The 15,177-nt window shown below is 54.5% G+C and overlaps 1 protein-coding gene across 4 annotated transcripts in view; it reads left to right on the top strand.

The window, feature by feature from the left end:
- The window catches only part of CRACR2A (calcium release activated channel regulator 2A), a 123,562-nt gene that overhangs the window by 86,676 nt on the left and 21,709 nt on the right, over positions 1-15,177 (top strand). For all 4 annotated transcript variants that reach the window (XR_004476443.2, XM_004279012.4, XM_033404260.2 and 1 more), the window contains exons 11-14: positions 1,386-1,431; positions 3,660-3,766; positions 6,983-7,301; positions 10,689-10,821. Coding sequence is in view for 3 of the 4 variants with exons in the window: in XM_004279012.4 (XP_004279060.1) it covers positions 1,386-1,431; positions 3,660-3,766; positions 6,983-7,301; positions 10,689-10,821 (605 nt within the window). In the remaining variant the exon portion in view is untranslated. The remainder of the gene's footprint in view (positions 1-1,385; positions 1,432-3,659; positions 3,767-6,982; positions 7,302-10,688; positions 10,822-15,177) is intronic.

Raw genomic sequence — 15,177 nt, 5'->3', positions numbered from 1 at the left:
GCCGTCCTAAGGGAAATGGGGGCACATGGAAGCAGTTTCAGGGCGCTTGTAGGAACGTGCACTTTGGAGCTGGATCTGGTTCCAGACTCAGCCCAGCCCCTCAGCACCTGTGCAACCTTGAGCAGTTGTCAACAACCTGGACATGCCTGTGTCGCAGGCTTCCTGGGAGAATTGGGTGACTGGTGCGCGGCCGTCGCTACAGAGCCGTGCCACGAAGGACAGAGGACACATGTGCAGAGCAGAACGTTCCCTTGCCTATTGGAGCCTCTGCATGGAGATGCTCCAGGAGACAAGAGACGAAGGCGTGGCTCCCCAACTTCCCGAAGAGTTGTTTCCATTTACACTCGGCCGTCTCCCTTTCCCAGCCTCGCATTCTCAACCCTCCACCAGGCTTTTTCTCCCCCTATTCCACCGAACGTGGAACCAATGACCTCCACGTTGCTTAAAATATGGGCCAGTTCTCAGGGCCCCATCCTTGTCCCCAGCACATCACTCTTAGCCCAGCGTTTCTAGGGCTCCTTTTAAAACTCGAGTCAGGTCAGGACACTCCTCGGCCAAAGCACCCCCCCCCCCATGGCTTCATATCTCATTGGGATAAATTCAGAGTTCTGACAGTGGCCCACAGGCAGGGGATGGCAAGTCCCCACCTCCCCCATCTTCCCTCTGACCTCACTCTGAGCATCCGCTCCCTCGTTTCCGTTCCAGTGGATGCACACCACGTGTCTCCCAACCGCAGTCCCTGCCCTTGCCGTTCCCTCTGCCTCTGACGCTCTCCCCCATCCCTGCTGGGCTCTCTCCTCCGCACCCTTTAAGCCTCTGCTCAGATGCCACCTCCTCAGTGAGGCCTTCCCTGACCACCCTCCATCTCTGGCCCTCTTTATACCACTTCTTCCCCACTTTATTTTTCTCAATAGCAATGAAATACAAATGCCCTGGGGGCAGGAACTTTTTCTTCCATTCCTTGGTGTAGCCCTGACAGCTGGAGCAGTGCCCGGCACACAGTGTGGGCTCAGGGAGACACGTGTGGCATGCAGCCACACATGCACTCATGAATGAAAGGTTTGGGGGGGGGGGCACGGCAAGTTCAAGGTGGAGCTGGAACACCTGGTCAGCTCTGTGGAAGGCTCCCTTAGTGATCAGATGGACCAATGCAGGATCCTGAAGGGCCCTGGGTGTCACAAGGCCATTCTGTGTATCCCCCTGCCTCTGACCTGACTTATACACAATTACCCTTAGCCACAATCACTAAGGAAAGCGGTTCCACGCCCTCCCCGGGCCTTCCATGCCCGGCCTTCCTCTGTACCCATCTGACCGTCAAACCAATGCTATTGGATCTGTTGACTGCAAGCCCCATGTTTGAATAGATTCCCCTTTTCCATCCACAGGGAAAGGAACAAGCATCTTCGGGATGAACGGGACATATGTTTTCAGGTAATTGGCCAGTGCCCCCTCCCCTGGGGGAAGACGAAGACTGCGGTCCAGTGGCAGCCAGACCTGCGCTGGGACTGGCCCAAGAAGATCCTGAGGCTTGGAATCTGGTCACTCCTTTGTGTGGGCAGGACGGTGGCATAAGAGTTTTTGAAAATAGTAAAAATTCAGATTGACCTATAGGGTCATAGTGTGTTAATTTCCCGTGAAGTGACACACTTTCCTCTTGGCATCACGAGACCAGGATACTTGGGAGGGTCCCACATTTCTTGGATGTAGAAATGATCGTACCATCCATGAGACGGTGCAGTTGAAATGGCACCATGACTTTTAAACCAAAATGCTCAGTTTTTTTCTTCATTAACATGTTGATCGCTTGATGAAAATTATTCATTTTTACACACTGTCGTAGAAAGAATTAAAAATGTATATTTCGGGCTTCCCTGGTGGCACAGTGGTTGAGAGTCCGCCTGCCGATGCAGGGGACCCGGGTTTGTGCCCCGGTCCGGGAAGATCCCACATGCCACGGAGCGGCTGGGCCCATGAGCCATGGCCACTGAGCCTGCATGTCCGGAGCCTGTGCTCCGCAACGCAAGAGGCCACAGCGGCGAGAGACCTGCGTACCGCAAAAAAAAAAAAAAAAAAAAAAAAGTATATTTCACCATTTACATAGTTGATTTTATGTACAATTTTTTTACCCTATGGGGACCGATGCTTCTCTGACCCTGAGTGCCACAGTTACATACTTTCCCAAATAGCACGAAAATCCTGTATTTATTTAAAGAATTTCACTTCTGGCTGCGTTAAACAGAATCTACGATTTCTCATTCCCCTAACATCCTCCCCTTTAGACCGTAGCTGTGGAAGCCGTGAAGGGAAGAAAAAGGCAGGCAGGATGGATTGATGTGACATTCTGATTATCAGAATTATCGCGCGGTGAATTTCACGTGTGTCCTCGGGCAAATCATTAGCCTCCTTGGGCCATGACCCCCATTATCACATGAGGAAAGAGAATCTCTATCCTTTTTTCCATACTGTAGGGATTTTTGTGCGTGTGAAAAACTCTTGGAAAGGAAGGTCTTGCGCTGGACTTTCAGCTGTTCAGTGCCCTAGATGTGGTCAGTACATGGCAACTAGCTTGCCCCGGATTCGGTGCAACCTAGTTTATAAGTGCAGATCCTTTAGGGACCTTGTACATCACAATGTCTTTTCTACTACTGGCTGTCAGCAACACGTCTCTGCCACCCACCTATGTGTACTATCAGAGCAAGGCTTAAGCCTACACATGTTTGTTTGATGGTGGTAACGGTTATAATTGTTTAAGAAGTAACACCGAATTTATTTTAAAACTTCCTAACAAATATCACCTTAATCCCTTGACCTGGCTTCCCTTCACCTGCCAAACTCATTCTGCTTTGAGAAGGGAATGGAATTAAGGGAATAAGAACCCTTGTGGGAAATGGAAGAAAGAGGGATAAAATCACGTTCATGCCGAATCACAATTAAAGATTAATCTGGGATCACAGCCATACCTGCGGGGGCCCTGGGGCACTGCAGCCCCTCCTTCTTTCAGGAAGGATCCCTGGGAACCACGGGGCTGGCTGGTTAATGAGAGATTCTTCCTGTGATCTAACCCCCCCTTATCTGGAAGACATCTGTCAGGGGAGCCCTGGCGAGGCAGGTGTAAGCCCCCCACTCCACCCAGTCTCTCTACTGCAGATACGTGAGCAATTTACCTACAGCCAGCCTACTTCCACAAAAGATCTGAAATAGCCTGTCCTAGCTTCGTAGCTGTGGGCAAGGCTCTGGGTTCATTGCTCCTCCTATCTGGGGGTTTGGAAATAAAGAGGGATTGAAACCCCACTGAAGAAGGTGTGTGATTTAAAGATGCACAGGGTTTTTTCTGCCCATACATGTTTTTCCTGTGCATCCCACCTTTAGCTTGTCCTCTTGAAAATTATCACTACTCCTGGGGAGGGTAACCTGGCAGACCCCAGGCTCGAAACTTTGATTAGCTTATTAGATGGGAGATGGAGGAATTATGGTGAGAGATGACAGCAGAAGGGAAGAGTGGGTGAAGGCTAGCGCGCAGGGAGCCCAGGCCATCGCTTGCTTCCTTTAGAGTTTTATTTGAAGCCTGTACTATGAGGTGGGGGAATTGAGCCCTTTTCTGCTCCAACGTTGGGACAAATCAGTAGGCGTGGATCTGAGGGCATTTTGTGTTTCTACAGAAAGACAAGGCAGCCAAGGCAAACACAGCTGCTTCCAAGGCAAGCCAGAAGCAGCGATCTGGCTCTGTGATCGGCAAATACGTGGATGGCGGAGGGACGCTCAGAAGGTAAGGCGTCCCTGCTGTGCTCATTCATCACCTGTTCCTTGGTCTTGCCAGGTTGCGAGCAGGCTCTGAGCCCAAGCTGAGTGCAGACTGGCCCTGGCGGGAAGCCTGGGGTCAGCCACTATCGCTCCCCTTGAGTCTTGGAGGACGCGTGCCTTCCTGTTCTGACATCCAGGTGCAGGGCAAGCACTTAGGACAGGCCGTTCCTGCCAGGGGGCGCTGAAGAGCGGCTGCAGATCAGGGGAGGGACAGAGGGGTCAGAGAGAGGGAGGGAGTGGGTGCTGGGCCGGGCTCTGCTGTCTGTTGAGCAGAACGGATGCTCTTGGTTTTCCAGGGACAGGACTGCGTGAGTCTGAAGGGTAATTAGAGTGTAGTATGGAATCTCCGATCGTTGAAGTCCTTTACAGATGAGAATGGGGCCTGTACTTGACGAGACTCCTTTCAATAATTCATATTTAATTAACTCAGGGATAACATGCTTGGTTGTTGTTGGACAGCACACGATTGCCTCTAAGTCCCCAGAGGGGTGGCCTGTTGCTCCCCGAAGGAGGCACGCCAGCCTCCCTCCCCTACCCCTGCCCTGTCTTCTCTGGGGCACGTGCTTCTTCCCATGGATGTGGCCACAGAGAGCTGGAGGCTGCCAGACCCCCACGTATCAAACCCGGGGCGAAGTGTGTGAAGCTGCTCATCCGGGAGACCCTGGGGACAGCAAGCATGAAATAGACATGCCAAGCGGAGGTGCCCTGGGGATGTCAATCCGCTGATGGCTCAAGACCTTGAACCTGACCATTGTGAACTCCTCTTCTAAATCACTGAACCAGGAGACACAACATGGGAGCCAGATCCCTGCATCAACGGTTCACCTGTTGGTTCCTCGGAATGGAATATGTGCTTCCAACAAGCAGAGACCGATTGCCTACTCTGTACCTGACATTCTCTGAGTTCTGGGAAGTCTCCAAAGATCAGTTAGACACGAGGCCTGCCCTTAATATCCATTACTGAGTGCCTGCCCTGTGCAAGACTCAGTGCCGTGTGCTGGGGATACGGAGTGAACAAAATAGACCCCATCTCCGCTTTCATGGAGCTTATAATTGAGTGGAGGACACAGACAATAATTGATGAGTAATCGATAAATTGCAAACCCCGAATTCCCATGCAGACTTTGTCAGAGGTGACTGCTCTCTGCCGCTGGTGCATAGCATTTGGTGGCAAAACCAAAAAGGAGCTTAGTCATGCTAAGCTGAAGGTATTCTGGAATGTAATAGTGCTTGAGAATTTCCCGAGTAAGAAGCTTTTGCCAAGAAACGCTTCATTTAGGGTCATTTCAGTGTCCATTTCTTTTCTAGTTGCAAGGCCTTTGAAAAGCCATGCTCTGCATCTGTGCGTGTGCATACATGCTCACAACACGTGTTCACACATGTGCACTCGTGTGTGTGAGCAGAGTGAAAGCAGATGGGAACACCAATTGTGTGCCGACGTGGCTAGGCACTTAGTAGGCTCGTCAGAATGTAAAAGAAATTTGTTAGAAAGATGGCAGTCAGTTTCCGTAAAAAGCTGATTTTATAAATAAGTGTAAGAGTCCTTGAATTGCTACAGATCCTTTATTTTATATCAGGCGATCCAAGCTAAGTCAGCACTTTTGTGAGCAAGCGCTATACCTTAATTTACCTTAGAAGTGTCCGGAGTTCAGAACAGTGATACACGCATTTTTTTCTCTTTTTTTCTGTTTTTGGTCCTTAGGGGCCAGAAATGCTAGGAGCGGGGGTGGGGGCGGGAGTTGGGGCAAAGTGAAGGGGCTTTCCCTGTGCTGCATATTCTGTGGCCGTCGCCCACTTCCGCCTCACCACCGCATCCTGCTCGATTTTCTAGTTCTCGAGTGTGTGTGTGTGTGTGTGTGTGTGTGTGTGTGTGTGTGTTTTGATTCTGGACTCAAGTTCCTCCCCGTAAAACAGTCCTCAGCTTGACTTGTTCATAAAGGCCTGAGAGGGGGCTGCACCAGGAGGGCCCGTGGGGCCTCTGCTCACAAACCTTGGGGACACAGCCCGTGCCCTGGACCCACGTCTGGTGCCCGAGTGCTGCACACACACACACACACACACACACACACCCCGCTGCTTCTCCTTGTTCTGGTTGCTCAGGTGTTTCTGGAAGCAAACGTGCACTCAGGCCTCTGAGGCCACTCACTCCTGATCCTAAGGAGAAAGGAAGGAGAAGCGGGTGGAGGGCTTCCTTCCCACCCTGAGCTGGTGGTGGACGCTGGCCGTGCCGGGGTCCCTCCCAGAGCAGTGGTCCCCCTCGCCTGCATCCCCGAGGGCTGCTTCCCTAACGGGTCTGGCTTATGCACTGGCTTACTGGGGAGGTGGGCAGGGCGGAAGGGTGAGGAAACAGGCCTGGAGAGTTGGTGTCTTACCTGGGGACACACAGCTGGTAAGGGCTGGCATGGGACCAGGGCAGAGGCCACCGCCCTTTAACCCAGGAGGCTTTGTTTCCACATCTGTTGTGCTTCTTTCTTCACACTTTGCTTCTCCTTTGTGGCACCTCCCACAGTCTGGGACAGCGCAGTGAGTGTGTCATGACTGCTCTGGCCCTGCTAAGCTAAGTGCTCCACGAGGGCGGGGCTGGTGCACCTGTTGCTGACTGTCGTTAGCTTAATACCTGGGAGCCGGCATCACCTTCACCACCTTCACCTTCATCATCACCTTCACCTTCATCACCTTCATCACCTTCACCACCTTCACCTTCATCACCTTCATCACCTTCACCTTCACCACCTTCACCTTCATCATCATCTCTTTCACCTTCATCATCACCTTCATCACCTTCGCCTTCATCACCTTCACCTTCATCATCACCTTCGCCTTCATCACCTTCACCTTCACCTTCACCACCTTCACCTTCATCATCATCTCTTTCACCTTCATCATCACCTTCATCACCTTCACCTTCACCTTCATCACCTTCGCCTTCATCACCTTCACCTTCACCTTCATCACCTTCACCTTCACCACCTACACCTTCATCATCACCTTCGCCTTCATCTCACCCTCATCATAAGGACATTGAATGAATGAGCTGAACAATGCTGGGTCTGGTTTTCCCTTTCTTGGTTCCTCTCTGCCCCCAAAAAGTGTGCTCCTCAGCTCTCTGTCACAGACCCCCAGCTTCCATTCTGATACATTTTACAATATTCTCCCCACTCTTCATTCTTCTCCAAAACAGCCAGTCAGAGGAGGAGGAAGATGTGTTTGGCATCCTGTGGAGGAGAAGCTCCCTGGGCCTGAGTGGGCACCCCCTTACAGAAGAGGGGCCGGGGACCGGGGGTCTGCTCCCCCGGCCGCTCCGCAGAATCATCTCCATTGAAGAGGACCCGCTGCCCCAGCTGCTGGGGGGCGGCTCTGAGCAGCTACTGGGCCAATGCCCGGAAGAAGGGAAGGCCTCCGACCAGGGGGCGGAGGGACAAATCGGGCCATCCCGACCTCTGGAACTCATGCCTGCGTCTCCCCGAGGGCAGCCCGCTGGAAAAGAGACCCCGTCTAAGGTAAGGGTGCCTCCCTCACTGGCTTGTAGGTCACCCTGTGCCTTGTCCCTCGAGTGTGAGCCCAAGAGCCCCAAGGCCACTCAGGAAGCCAGACTCAGCAGGCCTGGTGACGCAGCAAGTTTGTGTCCCTCGGGTACCGCCCTTCTCTGCTCTGCCGAGTGTCATGATGGCGAATCGGGGGCCTGGGGACACTCTCCTAACAACTTCTGTTGTTGGCCCCTATGTGTTCTTTTCTGATTCAGATTCTGCATTTATAGAGTAGGACCGAGCCTCTGCTGGGCAATTAGCGTCAGCTGTCACACGCTTTAAAAATGGTACCTCTTCTGGTCCGTTCTGTAACCGCCCCCTGCAGGCCAGTCCCTGCGGGGGAGGTCTGCGCACCATCGCTTTTCTCTCGGTTCCCGGCAGTGTGACGCTGCACTCCCACCCTCCATCCCCGCGCCCCCCACCAGCTCTCCCCGTTGAGTTCCCCAGGAGAAGGGGGCCGCGCGGACCGTCCTCCTCTGGATCACAGGTGATACTCCTTACCTTGTTTGTGACCCAGGCCTTGGAACTGGCCCCTCAGCCCTCCCCCTGCCCGCCGCCGGACCCTCTAGAACAGTTCCCTCACCCTGTGGCGGCCTTCAGAGCTGAGCGGTCCGAGTGAGGCGTTGGCGTGCGTGCCAGTGAGCCCTCTCCAGCCCCTGCACGGGGACTTCTTGGCCTCGGTTATCATTCTTGGGCCTGGATTAAGATTCATGCCTACAAACCACTCCTCTGAAGGGCCTTGGTGGGTGGGGCAGCCCCCCTACACCCCCTTCTACATCCCCCAAAGTGGACAGACTACACTTGCTGGCAGTGGGCACAAATGGGGCTTTAAATACCCCACGATGGCCCCCAAAATGTGAAAGAAGTGTTAAGAGGGCCACGAGAGATGGGGTGAAGGAAGAGGCTGAGCGTCCGTGTCTGCCGTGGCACCCGATCCTTGCGGTTGTTGGACGACGGGCATCAGAGATCTGTTCTCCCCTCAGGCGGGTGGGGAAGTAGAGCCCAGAGCGAGGAGGCCCACCCAGCCCGCAGTGAGGGGAGCCCAGCCTTTGCACCCACCGCTCTGCAGCCCCACCGGCTGCACCGGGATGCGGTGCTGTTTAGCTGGGACAGAAGCTGCAGCAGAGAGGAAGTGTGTCTGCTGGAAGCCAGTCACACAGCAGCCTCCACAGAGGGCCCCTTGCAAGGCCGCTGAGCCATCAATTGGTACCAGCTTTCGGGAAAGTAGTTTGATAATAGGAATCAAGAACTTTAAAAGTCCGCCTCCTTTGAACCAGCCCTCCTACTTCTAGCAACCTTTCCTAAGGAAATAACCAAAACCAGACAAAAATTTAATCCAAGAATGTAAGTGCATAAGAGCAAATAACTGAAAAAACAACAGTAGGGACATAAATTAGACTATATTAATTTAATAGAATGTTATAGTGCTATTAAAAATCACATTTTTGGAAAACTTCAGTGACTCAAAAATATTTATATATAATTCAATAACATAGGAACAAATAGAAAATTATACATAAATTTATATTATATATAATAATATAAATAAAGTATACATAGTATCTCAAATTTCTCTCAAAAAAACATATATTGATTCATCTATATAAAAAAAAACCTGGAAGAAATGTATCCAAATAGGAATAGTGACCATTTCAGGGTTGGGGGGTAAATTATGAATAGTCATTAATTTCCTCTCTGCTAAGTTTCCTAATTTTAGAAATTAGTGTGTATTACTTTCATTTTTTAAAGCTTTAAAAAAATAAAAACAGTGGTGGGAAGGAGAATGAGAACAGATCCCCTGACTTGCCAGTGGAGGGAGCCTTTCTCCAGCCCCTCCCCACAATGTTGTTGTCTCACTGTCGTTCGCGGGCAGGTGGATTGTCCCCCAGGTTAAGGGCAAGAACTGGAACAGCTTCGCTGCTCCTGTGAGGTGGGTCCTTCCCCAAACCGAACCATCACCAGGTTGATCATATCCTGTCTGCGGAATAAGTGTCCTGCCGCAGGCGGGGGCCAGGGTGAGGGGAGCACAGAGAAGGTCCGCCACTGCGTCTGCAGCCAAGACCATCTCCTCCCACCGTCCCCGGGCCTGGGGTGGGCCAGTGGCTGCACTGAGCTTTGGTCCCAAACAAAGGACAAACGGAGCACAACCCTGGCAGAGAGTGGTGCTTGTGCATGCAGGAATAAAGAAACTGGGGCCGGGCAGCGTTTCTGAGTGTGGGTTTCTCTCTCTTTTTTTTTTTTTTTTTAAGTTGGGTTTAAGTTTCTGTAATTGACCTTGAATTCCCTCCTAAGTACAGCATGGAATTGATTTCTCCCCAAAAGGCTGTTAATGGCTTTTCTCTGAAATTCAAGTACTGCTAATATCTGCTGCTACTCCGCTATAGTATTTGCTCGGTGAGAGGAGCTAATTCCCCCCAAATCCACTTTCAAATAGATTCTACAAAGCCTCCTCATCTGGCCTGGCAGTGCTGGGGGAGCACGCGGCTCTCTGGACTTAATGACCATTCGGAGGAAGGGCCCTGTGCCAGTCCTCACTCTGCCTCTCACTCACCCAGCATCCTGGAGCAAGTCCACTTCCCGCTGGGCCGTACACGCCAGAGTAACAGGCAGGCCAGTTCCCAGTCTGTCCCGCTGCCGGGTGGAGAAGGACCACCATGACTGTGTTCTGGAACGTTCTTCCCGTAGCCTGGCATCTTGGGATTTCCCAAGCTACTGAGTGGAGACTGTCCTGCCTTATTTCCAGGGCAGACAGGGACCCTAGATGGAAGGTGAGCTGGGACAGAAGGGCAGCATGCAGGGAGGCGAGCGTGTCCTCCATCCAGTCCAGGCTTTCAGTGACGGGGCAGAAACGAGAGGCCCGACCCCAGCCTGGGATGCCTCTGCCCCCGAGTTATAGATAAGCCTTCTGTATCTTCTATATCTCCCCTTCCCCTTCAAACACTCCACCTTGTCCTCCCCACCCAGCCCCTGCAGAGAATCTCTGCTTCCTCCTTAAGCCCCAGCCCAGAGCCCCCCCGCACCCCGAGCCCCTTGATTCCTGGTCCGTGCTCTGGGCACTCGGAACATCGTGCCGTGACTATGTGTACACGTGGCTGCCTTCCCTGCACCACATGCCCGGCCCAGCGCAGGGCCTGCGGCGCAGCACGTGGGCAGCAGTGGTGGTGGAATGAAAGTCTCTCTTCCCGCTGCTGAAGCTGGAAGGAGCCTTGGTGCGCTGAGCCCAGAGCTTCCTGCCTCCGAGGCCCGAGCAGCCTCCCCGGTGCTGGTGCGGGTCCCTCCCTGGACACCGCAGGGACAGGTCAGGGGCAGGGGTGGCCGGCGGCCATCCCAGCATTTGACCCTGCTGTCTGTCTTCCACAGGAGGAAGGCTCTGTGTCCACCCCAGACCGGCTCTTCAAGGTCGTGTTTGTGGGCAATTCCTCCGTGGGGAAGACGTCCTTCCTGAGCCGGTTCTGCGACGGCAAGTTCTCCCCGGGTTCAGCAGCCACCATGGGTGAGTTCTCGGCCCTGGGCTGGACCCCAGCCCACCTCTGGGAAGGGGCGGCTGTGAGAAGGGTGCCCAGGGAGGGACTTGGAGCCCTGTAGGAGGGGCTGAGGGCTGGGCTGGTAGGCGAGGCCCCCCTCTGCCTGGTGCTCCACGGCTATGGGACCACGAACGGTTCCTATGCCCAAGATGAGGGGCTCTGTAGTTGGCAGAGACGGACTTCCAGCCCTTTGTCCCCTCTCTGAGCCTGTCTGTCTTCAATCATCCCTTCCCCACTTTCTGTGTGTGTGTGTGTGTGTGTGTGTGTGTGTGCGCGTGCATGCACACTTGTATAGACGGGCAGGACGGAGGACAGTGCTCTGGGGGCTTCTTTTACCCATCAAATTTCCTCGTCTTGCATCCCGGGCCTGCTGGGTAACAGCTGGAGTCCACTGTAGACGCTCGTTAAGCTCAGCTACTAATAGCTGATCAGGGCTTCATGCGCCTCCATTATTATCTCGGTAATTCTGTATTTAGACAGGAGCCTTTGCCGCTTCACCCAGAGGTGCTCCTTGCATTGGAGTGTGTGGGAAGACGCAAGGGCACATTGACCTTTGTTTCTCCCCAGGTGAATCACTCGAGCAAAACAAAATGAATCCTTTGGGTGCCTCCTATGTGCCATTTAACCACGCTAAGTCAGCTGTATTAAAAATACACTGAGAGTCCGCCTGCCGATGCAGGGGACACGGGTTCGTGCCCCGGTCCGGGAAGATCCCACATGGCGCGGAGCGGCTGGGCCCGTGAGCCATGGCCGCTGAGGCTGCGCATCCGGAGCCTGTGCTCCGCCACGGGAGAGGCCACAACAGTGAGAGGCCTGCGTACCGCAAAAAAAAAAAAACCAAACAAAAATACATTGATATGATCTGACTGTTTATCGTGGGTTTTGATATTTATCATTTCCATCTGTCTTCCCAACAACCCTGAAAGGCAAGCACTGCTATCAGCCCAATGGACAGACCAAGACACTGAGGCCCAGAGACGGGTCCTCATTCCCACCAGCTGGCCATGCTGATACTGGTCCCCCCGCAACCCCACGTGCACCTCTGCTGTCCCAGCCCACTGCCTCCCTAACAATATTGCGCTGTGCGTGCTCAGAGCCCAGCTTCTGCCACAGGAGGCGGGCAGAGGCTAGCACGGGCAGGGGAGGCCGCTAAGGTCCCATGGGGCATCGGAGGTCCCGGGCCTTCATCTCAGCGCTGCCACCGGCCAGCTGTGTGACCTCAGGAGGAGGTGTTTCCTTTTTGGCTTCAGTCTTTCCTCACCTGAAAAAAATGAGAGATTTGAACCGGGCCAGCCAAGACTGCTTCCAAGCCCAGGGCTCTGTCCAGACCACCTCTGACCCCTGGAGGTCTCACAAGCTGGCCCTCCAAGACAATCCGAGACAAACTTTCCTGCCCCAGAGCCTGCCTGGGGAGAGTCTGGTCTCTTCCTCCAGGATAACCTGAACGGGCCGTTCCTTCCAACTTTCTTCCTGCAGATGGGTCTCTTCCCACGACTGTAGGCGCCCTGTTCTTACTGCTGAGCTGTAAGTTTCCAAACTGCAGTTTCCAAATCCGGAGCCCCCTCCTGCCCCACCCCGCGCCCCATTCCACCCAGAGACTGGGTGCATCCCACGGTGAAGAGTCGGGACTCTGATGGGAAGACGGCTCAGAAGAGCCTGGCCTCGTGCGGCTGGAAGGGATGGCTAGGAGTGACCCCCGTGTGCCGAGTGTGGTGACACAGGAAACAGCGGCTGCAGAGCTGGACTGGCCCTCCCTGGAGCGTTCCATGGGGAGGCCACAGAACCTGAGGTCACAGCTCAGGCGTAGGCTGTGGGGGCAGGGGAGGGATGCTGCACTCCCAGGGCGGCCCTCCGGCAGTGCACCTGGTGCCTCTCCTGTTGATAAAATCAGGGAATCGGGGTCTGCTTACACCTCCAACTGATGCCCCCGAGATGGAAAGCTCTGAAAAAGAGAAAATCAGACTAATTCGCACTCCCCAGGAGGCCAATTATGGAAACACCTACAATTTAGGAAGGGGAAAAATATCAAAGTCTCCAAATCTGGGACGCCCTTCATCGAGCTGTGCAAAACGAGCCAGAGTAGCAGCTGGAATTAGCCTCCCCGGCACACGTGTCAGGGCGCTGATGTCACACCAGCCACCTGGAAGATGCTCCCTTTAAAGACACAGATGAGCCACCGAGTCCTGGGCTCCCAGGGCTCAAGCAGGCCAACCCCTGTGGAGCACAGCAGCCCTGGACCCTCAGCACAGCACCAACAGGGCCGCGGTGGTGCCTTAAAGCTCTCCTCCATCACCGAAGGGACTTCCCGATCACCCGGCCCCTCAGGAGCACGTGACCCGTCCTCGACCTCCGGCTTGGGCGTGAAGTGGCTTCCATGTTGCAACAGTCTGTCTTGGGGCGCCCCTGCCTTCCCCACCTTAGCACCAGCGGATCCCTTGTAAAGCAGGTGGGTGGGCCCTGCGGGTGTCCTGGAGACGTCAAATGTTCTTGCAGAACATTGGAGCTCATTTTGTCAATGAGAAGACTGACTGTTAGAGGCTAAGGCTCTAGGACCCAGGACTCTGAGTCCAGAGCTCTTCCCGAGGCCCCGCCTTGGTTCATGGCCCTGCTTTAAACCAGGGCCCAGGGCCCAAGGTGTTTCTTCTGCCCTCTCCTGGGCACCAGTCCGTTGCCATCCCTCTCCTCGACTCCACAGAGAAATCCCAAGAGCTTCCCCTCCGGGACAGCTCACTGGCACTCCCCGCTCCCAAGCCCTCTTGCTTGGAATGACCTGTCCTGTCCAGAAAGGACACCCTTCCTGGGGTCCATCACCCACAGCTCTGACCCACACACAGCACACTCCATGGTGACGGGGCCCCCGAGGTCCAGTCCTCATTCAGGAACCACTGAGGTTGCAAGTCGGGGGTCACCTCCACGTGTTTGCCAAACGCTACAGCTGGACGTAAAACCATGGACACCCGACTCCCCTCCAGCACCCCCGTCACACCTCAGTTTACAGATGGGGAAAGCGAAGCCTCCCAGATGGGGGGCAGTCACGTCGTCCAGGTCACACAGCTGGTCAGAGGCAGGACTGAGGCAGGAACATGAGGTCTGGGCTCCCGGACCGTTGGAACGGGTGCGGCGGGGGGGGGGGGGGCGTCGAAATCCCTCTGGTCCCTCGTCACTCTGTGCAGCCTGCTGGACGCTGACTCCCCATGTCCTCCCAAACTCCACGCATCCCTTGGGCTTGTTGGTCTATTTCCCGGCCTGCGGGTCTGAGGCTGCAGGGAGGGGTACCTCGTGGACCAGCGGACACTCGCCAAGCTCCCCGTCCACCAGCAGAGCGATTACCAGTGAGGTCGAGGGACCCAGCCGTCCCTCCACCACCTGCCTTTCCATCAGAGAGAGGGCTCATCCTCGGGGGCTTCAGATCAGGCCCCGAAGGTGTGATGACTGAGGCTGGCTTTCCCCTGGGTTGTTATCAGGCTGTGGGCAGCCCCCCGGCCTCCCAGAGCACAGATGGGGGAAGCCCTACCGCTTTAGCTAAGAAAACACCCTTGGGTTTGGTTTCCATCTGTTCTGACGGGAGCATTTAGCCTTGGACTTTCTAGGTGAAACGGAGCTGCCAGGGACCCCGTGCCCAGGGTACTGCTATGAAAAGAGGAATGAGCCTCAGAACTGGGTTTGCAGCTCACTGAGGCTGCTGGCCTGCTTGGGCGAGGCTGGGCTCCTGCTTCTTTATCCTTCTATGGTTTAGGAGGAGAAGGGGGGTGCACGTGTGTGCACGTGTGAGGATGGGTATGTGTGTGTGTGCGTGTGTGTGCAGATAGCAACCCGCACACGGATGTCCCAGGGGAGCGCGGTGAAGAGGGAGAGGTGGCACATGGAAACCGGGGATACCAAGCATCCTACCAATGGGACACGTCCCTCTTTTCCTCACCCAGACACGCGCATCCTCTCTCCGACTCTCTTCTGTGAGCCCAGGGCCTCTGCAGTCCTGCTAACATTCTAGGAGCGGATGACCCTCCCATCTCTCCTCCCCTGCCCGGCCCCTCACACACTCGCCTTTGCCTGGAGACCGTGGCAGGGATGCCCTTTTCCATCAACTGCCTCTTGGTTGTCTGTCTGTCAGTCTGTCTGTCTCTGTCTGGCCAGGCTGCTGTTGCTGTCCCTACCTGAGCCCTCCAGAGTAAGGACCCCAGAGGCTGGGCCTTTTAGAGGTTGGGAGGGGATGCCCTCTGGTTCCAAGATCTGATGCCTTAAGGGGGAAAAATGTTTTAAACCTGGTTGAGCATCTGTGAACATTCTCACAGGGTGTAGGAGGGAGGAATGTTTGTTATCAAAGC

Source organism: Orcinus orca, chromosome 11, assembly GCF_937001465.1.
Source record: "Orcinus orca chromosome 11, mOrcOrc1.1, whole genome shotgun sequence".
NCBI classification, from domain to species: domain Eukaryota; kingdom Metazoa; phylum Chordata; class Mammalia; order Artiodactyla; family Delphinidae; genus Orcinus; species Orcinus orca.
Note: the sequence above shows the minus strand (reverse complement) of the source record. Positions and strands in the feature narration are given on the sequence as shown.